The sequence below is a fragment of the Crocodylus porosus genome, unplaced genomic scaffold (genome assembly GCF_001723895.1).
Source record: "Crocodylus porosus isolate Cpor-Errol unplaced genomic scaffold, CroPor_comp1, whole genome shotgun sequence".
NCBI lineage: Eukaryota > Metazoa > Chordata > Crocodylia > Crocodylidae > Crocodylus > Crocodylus porosus.
In genome coordinates, this window is record NW_017728931.1 from 134,424,070 (window position 1) to 134,432,641 (window position 8,572).

General features: G+C 46.2%; 2 protein-coding genes across 4 annotated transcripts in view; one reads left to right on the forward strand and one right to left on the reverse strand.

Moving 5' to 3' along the window:
• CDC123 (cell division cycle 123) overlaps positions 1-2,188 on the reverse strand; it is a 54,617-nt gene extending 52,429 nt beyond the window's left edge. The window contains exons 1-2 of the mRNA XM_019543701.1: positions 2,047-2,188; positions 1,637-1,708 (exon numbers count right to left, since the gene is read on the reverse strand). Of these exons, the coding sequence (XP_019399246.1) occupies positions 1,637-1,708; positions 2,047-2,120 (146 nt within the window). The 5' untranslated portion in view covers positions 2,121-2,188. The remainder of the gene's footprint in view (positions 1-1,636; positions 1,709-2,046) is intronic.
• A 207-nt stretch (positions 2,189-2,395) lies between these two features.
• NUDT5 (nudix hydrolase 5) overlaps positions 2,396-8,572 on the forward strand; it is a 34,748-nt gene continuing 28,571 nt past the window's right edge. Inside the window, exons 1-2 of one of the 3 annotated variants that reach the window (XM_019543705.1) lie at positions 2,405-2,495; positions 4,564-4,626. The gene's annotated coding sequence lies outside the window, so the exon portion shown is untranslated. Of the gene's footprint in view, positions 2,496-4,563; positions 4,627-8,572 lie in introns of all 3 variants that reach the window. The other 2 variants (XM_019543702.1, XM_019543703.1) reach the window with 2 other exon arrangements.

Sequence of the window (8,572 nt, forward strand, 5' to 3'; positions counted from 1 at the left end):
CCGTGACTACCACATCCTTAGCCTTCACTACCTCTGTGAGCTGACCTAAGAATTCCTGGTCAAGCTCTTCTCCCTGGTTGGGAGGTCCGTAGTAGACCCCCACCGTTAAGTCTCTTTCCCCTCGACTGCCTTGTACTCTAACCCAAAGCACTTCAGAGTGCCCTTCCTCTGACTCCTTGCTAATTGATGAGGATGTCTATTCCTCCTTAATATAGAGTGCCACGCCCACACCTCTCCTTCCTATCCTGTCCCTCCTGTACAGCCTATACCTCTTGACATTCACCGCCCAGTCATGCATTGACATGGGACTGCATCCAGAGGACTATCTACATAGAAATACTCAAGAAAATGCATTTAAATCAATTAAAGGCAGTAATTCAAGTAGGTTAATAAAACTACATTCAACCGCTGTCAGAGCATACTGTTCAGAATTAAGTGGCCTTAAAGAAAGTCTAGTTAAATTTAATTCAAGGCACTTTAATTCTGAAGGGCTTTTCAAACAGAAGTTTAATGAATTTTAATCCACTTTAAAAGGTAATTCAGATTAGCTTTCCTGACGGTCTCTCTAGGGATGAGTCCAAATTTGCACACGTTGAACCCCAAAGTTCTTCATAACTTTCACAGAATCATAGAAACATAGGGCTGGAAGGCACTCAGGCAAGCGGTTGGACCAGATGATGCCCAAAGGCAGAATCATTCTTATCCAAACCATCCTATATAAATCCTCATCTAAGCTATTATCAGAACTACACAGGCAAACCTGTTACACAACCAAAAGGCACAGCATACTAACCTGGCATAGGTAAAACAGGGAGCCAAAATTATTTAACCAGGTCCCCCTATCAAGAGGCAAAATCATTCAGATCATGCATTTTCAGCCCCCTAAGGTCCACACGGAATCAGACTGGGTCTTTATAAGGATGGTATGGAACTTCTTGGCCAGGTACCTCTACTAGTTTTGCAGGGACTACTTTTCAACAACTCTTAAATCCTTTCTTTCTGGTTTACTTAAAGCATTACCATTGTAAGTACCTTCTACTCCTTTCCATCAGTTCTTCAGCACTCACATATAGAGTGGGAGGGGGCAGCTGGTGCTAGACAAATGTATTATTTACTGAACTGAAGAAATACAGAACCAAAAAGTATACAAGGGTTTCACACACGCTTACAACAGCTTTCTATGGACAAGTAAGAAGGAGAGGGGGAAGGAGGGGGGGACGAGGGAGAGGGGCTTGCCCAAAGCCACATGGGAAGTCATAATAACCAGATACAGGAATAAAACCTGTATCTCCTGACCTTAACAGCTGCATTTTCTTCCATGTCCAAAACAACACAAAAGGCTTACTTTATAGATAAATGTAGGTTTTTTGAAAAGTCAAGCATCTTTTAGCCACAGACACCTATATTGCTACAGTATACAGTCAACGCTGAATGAAAATATGAACGTAGTCTCAAATGCTATCAGCACAGCTCGCGCTGAAGTTAACAGGAGAGCTGCACACAGCCTATTCTCTTGGGGCGAAAAAAAAGACGACAGCTTAGATGAAGTTATAAAATTTGTTACCCTCATACTTAAATGTGAATGTAAAAGTTATACAAGAAAGACTCTACAGGCTCAAAAATGAATATTCGTTACCTTCCTGAAACTACCAGCGTCCCGTCATCCAGCAAATATTCCTGCACATTCTGCGGCAGCGGAAGAACGGTGCTGCAGAGAAGGAAGACATTTAGCGCAGTGAGCCCTACTGCCATAAACTGCGCTCCGACAACAGTTCATGCCAGCCGCCTGCCTGCAAAGGGGCTACTATCAACCTTACCCCGTCCCATCCCACCACCAAAATAGTCTGCTTTCTGTGAAATGTGGACGGGGACAACAAATGTAAAACGCACACCTCCCCTGGGGGGGGTAGGAGGACTTGCCACCCACCCACCCCTGCCCTGGGGGGGGGGAAGGGGTGTTCCCAGCCACCCCTGAGGGCGCGGGGGGGGGGTGGAGAGAGATCGCTGTCCCAGCAGCCCCAGCCTGGCCTGTGGCTCCGGCCGCACCTGCGGATGGTGAAGGCGCGGAAGCGCGGGTACCAGGCCGAGAACTGGCAGTGCAGCACCTGCTCCTTCTTCATCCCGCTCCGGAACGCGCCGCGGGGCCGCCGCCGCTCTCCGCCAATCGTGGGCGGCGCCGCAGAGTGACCCAGAAGCGAAACCCGGGACGAGGGCGGAGGGTAAAGTGCAGAGGTCGTGAGAACGAGGGGTGGCGCGCGCGATGTCGCGGCCAGCCAATCACCGGCTGCGTTCGGTGGGCACCGCCCCCCGTTGGGGCAAAGGGCAAAGGTGAGCGGGTGGGTCTTAGGAGCCTTTCTGGTCCTCGTCTCGTCTCCTCCCCCCGGGGCGGGGCGGGGCGGGGCGGGGGGCGCGGCTCTGCCCGCTCCAGGGTGGGAGAGTGCTGAGAAGGAAGAAACAACGCGGAGGCCCAGGACACTGATTCTTCTCCTCTACTGGTGAGGCCACATCTGCAGTCCTGCATCTGGTTTTGGGCCCTCCGCTATGGAAAGGATGTGGACACATTGGAGAGAGTCTGGGAGAGGGTGACCAAAATGGTTGTGGGGCTGGGGGACAGGACTGATGAGGAGAGGCTGAGGGAACTGGGCTGATTGAGTTTGGAGAAGAGGAGACTGAGGGGGTTTGATAGCAGCCTTCAGCTCCCTGTAGGGGGGTTGCAAAGAGGATCGAGCTGGACTGTTTTCAGTGGGGGCAGATGACAGATCAAGGAGCAATGGGCTCAAGTTGCAACAAGGGAAGTTTAGGTTGGATATTAGGAAGAATTTTCTCACTAGGAGGGTGGTGAAGCACTGGGACAGGTGACCCAGAGAGGTAGTGGAGTCTCCATCCTTGGAGGTTTTTAAGACCTGGCTAAACAAACCTTTTGGTTGGGGCTGGTCCTGCTTTGAGCAGGGGGTTGGACTAGATGTGATCCCCTGAAGTCCCTTCCAGCCCTCACTTTTTATGGTTTTATGACTGATTCCCTTGCTTGTCCTTTCCCATTACTCTTATTATATCTTTCACTAGGTTTCCTTTATTTGTGACGTCGCTCCCTGGAGCTGTCTGTGCTGCAGGCACATAAAGGGACTATGCTGGTGTCCTTCAGAGTGGCTGTGTCTACCCAACACGCTGACTGCACAGTCACTGCTGCACAGTCATTTAGTACTTATATAAATGAGTCTCCGTTCTCTGGCTCCTACCTGTACGAGCAAGTACTAAATGACTGCACGATAAGCAGAGTGACTACATGGTTGTGTCACTGAATGGTTTTTCAGTGGCGCTGACTGCAGCAGTGTCTATTATGCAGCAGTGTCGCATGTTATGCTTCCTGCCATGCAACACTACTGCACAGTTGGCATCTCGTTTCCTAAAATTTGCTGCTATCTCATTGAGGCAAATTTGTCTAAATCCTCTTGCACATCGGCTCACTAAAATGATGATGATAACTACAATATACTGGAAAAAACTCACTCACTCCAGCTATCCAGAACAACTAACGTCAGTTTTGTTTTGACTCATCATTACAGCAGAAACTGTCTATGCCTTTCTTGGCTTATAATCTGCTGGGTAGCTGCTAGGGCAGAAACTACAGGTTTTTCCTCATAATCTGGCAGTCCTTGACGTCTTTTCATTCTTGCCATTATTCTTTTCATGGCCTATCTGCTGGAGTGTACGTTACTGCAGGATTTTGTGTTTAGTTGTTTCTTTGCCTCACCAATAAGGTCTATAGCTTTGCACAGAGGTTTAACTTGTGTTGCTCTCTGTTTCTATCTGCAAAGTCAAATGCATTGCTGCAGTGCCTGTAGGTCAACAGATTAGAGAGAGAGTTAGATCTGGAGGATAGTTTCGTCTAACATACATGTGTTGAAGTATTATACATTACATTTCACACATGAATAAAGTTCATGATAGTGTCCGTTTTTACAGCATGATTTAAAAGAGCCCCTCGCATAGTGAGATACCTAGCTATGTTGTTTAATCCTGTTTCTTTTTTAAAATGATGTACTTGAGCAGCTGCTTAAATCTGGTTAACGTCAACTGGAAAACATAGCTGGGATCAGATCATGCCTTTCAAAAACTGATTTAGGGAAGCTAATCCATGCTTTTATCACATCTTGGATAGATTATTATAATACCCTTGTAGTAGGGCTACTCTGTAAGTTGATTTGTTGCCTCAAGATTGCAGAGGATGCATTGAGAAATGATTTTCGGATCATTAGAGTTTGAAAATTTAAACGGTGGATGTAGATGGCTAAACTCCATCAAGTCTGAATTTGGCCCCTGGAGGGGTAAGAGGAGTAGAAGGAATGAAATGCATATAGTGTCCTTTAATAACATTAAATGTAAGAATGTTTACATCAATGATTTAGGCTGAGAGCCTAAGAGAAACCTGTATGCATTGGTTAATGTTAACATTGCACAGCTTATTATTAAAGCATTACTCTAATGACATTCCACTAATCTGGACACCAATGAGCTGATTTCAGGAGATTTCCCTTTTATCTTTTTTGTGCTTAAATGATGCAGGACTGAGTGGTATTCTGGGTTATACCACGTCAAGTGATAGAGACCATCTGGCTTCAGGATAAGGTACGTCCTCACATCTGTGATACAGGTTCAGTGGTGGTCTTTATGCTACAGTTACAGACCAGTTACAGTTACTTATTTTCAGCTGCAGTTAATTTTGTTTATGGTCTTACCTGTAATGTTAATCTCAAAACGTGACTGATATGAGTTGTAACCTTCAATTAACTAAGGGATATTTTAGTTCTACCACCAGAAATTCTCTTAAAATGTTCTCTGAATGTGAGTCATGGAGCTTGTACACCAACTAGTGGAAAAGATCAAAATTGCAGAAGCTGAGGCACTATGGGATCAATCTCTTTCTCCTTCTGAATTTGTGAAGCAGGAGAAAGTCATTTTTTTTTATTTTTAGGCTCATGAACCAATCAAGATAACTTTTTGGTTTATTTAACCTTCATGGCAAGTTTTCCTTGTACCTCTCCTTCAGATGACAGTGGCTGGTTTGAAAGTGCAATATTTTAGGCTGGAGGGAGGTTACCAATGGAGTTCCTCAAGGATCACCCTTCTGAATGGTCTTATATAATATTTTTGCTAGTAACTGTCTCATAAAAATAAGAGTGTGCTAATGATGATGACACAAAGTTATAAGGCAGTGTCACTAGAGTGGAGGATCAGTACATCATGCCAGGAAGAATTTGTTGATCTTGAGGACTGAAGTAATTGAGATGGAATTAAATTTAACAGCCAAGAATACAAGCTCATGCACTCAAAAAATTTCTGCTCTAAACTGTGGGTGTATTTATTGGAAACAAGTGGAGGGAAAGGCTGGAACATGTTAGTCAATCATGGGATGACTGCAGGCTACCAATGTGATGCAACTGTGACGATAAGATGAATTGAGCAAGATATTTCAGGCAGATAGAAAGGTGGATTACTGTTGTAAAGCAGGGGTTTTCAACCTTTTTTTGTTATGGCACCACCGGTGGCTGGTTGAGAAGCAGGGAGTTCTCTGGCAGCTGGCTGATGGGCGTGTGTGTGTGTGTGTGTGTGTGTGTGTGTGTGTGTGTGGGGCAAGGGGGGTCCCCTGGTGGCTGGTCAATGAGCGAGGGAGGGGGTCCCCATACAGCACATGGCAGCAAAACCAGCAGTGCCAGCACCACTGTCACTTACCCCGTGGAGCCTTCCAAAGTACCCCCAGGGATATGGGTACCCCTGGTTGAAAACCCCTGTTGTAAAGGGAGTCGTGGGACCTCATCTGGAATATTGTGTACGGTTTTGGTTACATGTTCAAAAAGGTATTGTCAAACTGACAGAGGTACAGAGAATGTTTAATGTGACAGACACAAGAGAAGGCTGAGGGGGGACCTGGTGACCGTCTATAAACTCACTAGGGGGGACCAGAAGGGTTTGGGAGGCACCTTGTTTCCCCAAGCGCCCCCTGGTATAACAAGGAATAATGGCCACAAGTTGTTGGAAAGTAGGTTTAGATTAAACATCTGTAAGAACTACTTCACAAGGAGGGCGGCTAGGATCTGGACCCAACTTCCAAGGGAAGTGGTGCTGGCTCCTACCCTGGGGGTGTTTAAGAAGAGTCTTGATGCCTACCTGGCTGGAGTTGTTTGAGCCCAGTTTTTCTCCTGCCCAGGCAGGGGATCGGACTTGAAGATCTACAAGGTCCCTTCCGACCCGACTTCTATGATTCTATGATACTCGTGCACAGCTTGTGTAGCCTGTAGAAACAGCGGCTGAGAGGGAGATGTAACTGCTGCCTGTAAATACCAGGTTGTCAAGAAGGTCAAAATTCCATCCCAGGTGGCACATTGGGCAAGTGTGGTTAAGGCACTGCTGGTTTTGTAGCCAGTGGCATGCAAGAGAATGATGTGGCCAAGATAACATCCCATTGCCCTTGACTTCCCGGCTGGAAATACCAGGAACCCAGTTATGGTTGTATTGACTTGGTTTTTTGGCCATTGTGAGATGTTTGAACTGTTCCATCACTACCCCTCTTAAGTATTGCATAGGGAAGAGCTTGCAGCTGCTGCTGCTGCTACAAAAAATTGGAGAAGACCCCTAATCCCTGAAGGAGTCAATCCGAGGAAGGGCCTTCCATAACCATTTGCAGTCAAAAACACTAGCTTCAAGCTGAAGTGTAGGATTGGGTTACCTACATTAACAGGGAAGAGGGATTAATGATTCAGCAAGTTTCTTCCAGCCCTATGTTTCTGTGCATCTTTAGAGTCTGAGAAGTTGTCAAGAAAGGTGTCCTGGCTTCATCCATCAGTCATCACACTGGCACAGCCCCCTTCTTTGGACCTGAGAGAGAGCCTGGCCAGAGCATGGATCATAGACATGGGCTTTTTATAAGTAATTTTGTTACAGTTGGAAATGGTTTCCTAGGCAAAACAAATGACATCCCTTATGTTTGTAGAATTGTCCTGGGAGAGAGATGCTGTAAGGCATATGCATAAAGATGAGAACTGAAAAATATACAGGGAACATGGTAAGAAAGTCAAAGATGAAAAACACCAGCTAAAGTTGGAGGTCCAGGGAAGGGTGGTGTGCAAGCTTCCTTGTTGCTTTCTACCAGGCTTTATCTAACTCCTACTGAAGTCAATGGAAAAGCTGCTAAAGATAGCACTGGAAGTTGGCTTAGAGCTTTAGCTCGTGAACCCTAAAGGTGGCAAAACTAAATTTTAGATCATATATTCCAGGGGTGTCAAACTCATTCCAAGCCCCAGTTGGATCCATACCGCAGGACTTCTTGCAGGTTGGAACTTGTGGCTGTGGTGGTTGCAGTGATGGGAACCTGGGGGCAGTGGTGGGGATCTGGGGATGGCAGCGGGGGTTCAACAGTGGAATGGCCAAGTGGTGCCATGGTAATCAGGGCTGTTGCCCAGTCTTTGCTTACCCTCCTGCCACTGACAAGTAGATCCCAGGGGCAACAAATTCTGCAACAGACCATGCCCCTCTATAGCTACACCCCCAACTTCTGGTAGCCCACTTATAGACCAAAATGCCAGATGGAGTGGCTACATGGGCCAAATCCAGTCTCCAAGTCATGTTTGACACCCCAATTTGTTTCATCTCACTGTCAGAGCTAAATAGTTCTCCTTCAGCTTGGGTGTCAAACACATCTGGCCTCAGACTGGATGAGTCACCCAGGGCTGGTCCACAGGCTGGATCTGGAGCGTGGAGCTGTATCATCTTACCTTGAGGATATTTGGCAGCAGCATTAATTGCCACAGCTCCTGGAGCTGCAGCAGTTGCAGCTCATTCCATTGCTGGATTTCAGGCCCCGTGGGCATCCCTGAGGGCCAAACAATGTGGCTCTGTTCTCTGGATAGGGCCCACAGGGCTGGAAATCTGGCCCCAGCAGCCATGGCAGTTAACACTGCCACTGCTCATCCTACCACCAAATTTCTGCCCCGGAGGAGCTGCGTGGGCTTGGTGGCATGGCTTCAAGAGTTGGATCTGGTCCACAGACTGTGTCTTTGACTTGCTTGCCCTCCAGTGTGTTTTTTCTTGTATTTTTTCCAATTTGGCTTTTAAATGAGGATTCTGCTACTAACCTGTACCTTAATAGCAAATCTGGCCTTCCTCTGAGTAGCATCTTCCACCCTGAACCACATGTTTTGCTAACTGAAAGCACCAAAGGCATTTTACTGCCTTGAACCTGGAATGTCATTGGTGAAAGTCTAGTGCAGTTCTTTATCCCGTCTAATAGCCACAACGTCACTCCAGTAATACCAAAATAAGGAGGATATTGAAATTCACTGCTTATGATGGAAATGCCACAAGCTAAAGGAAAAAGCAGCCAGACTATACAGAGACATTTTTTTTTTTTTTAATGAGCCCTGAAGAAGAATGCACTGCATTTCAGAGCCTGAATCTATCTTGACTATACAACTGATCAAATGAAAGATATCACCCACAGAAAACAATTTAAAGGATGAGCTTAGCTAAGCAGCACGACAAAGTGTTAGAAAGTGTTAGAGTAAATTGGATGCTTATC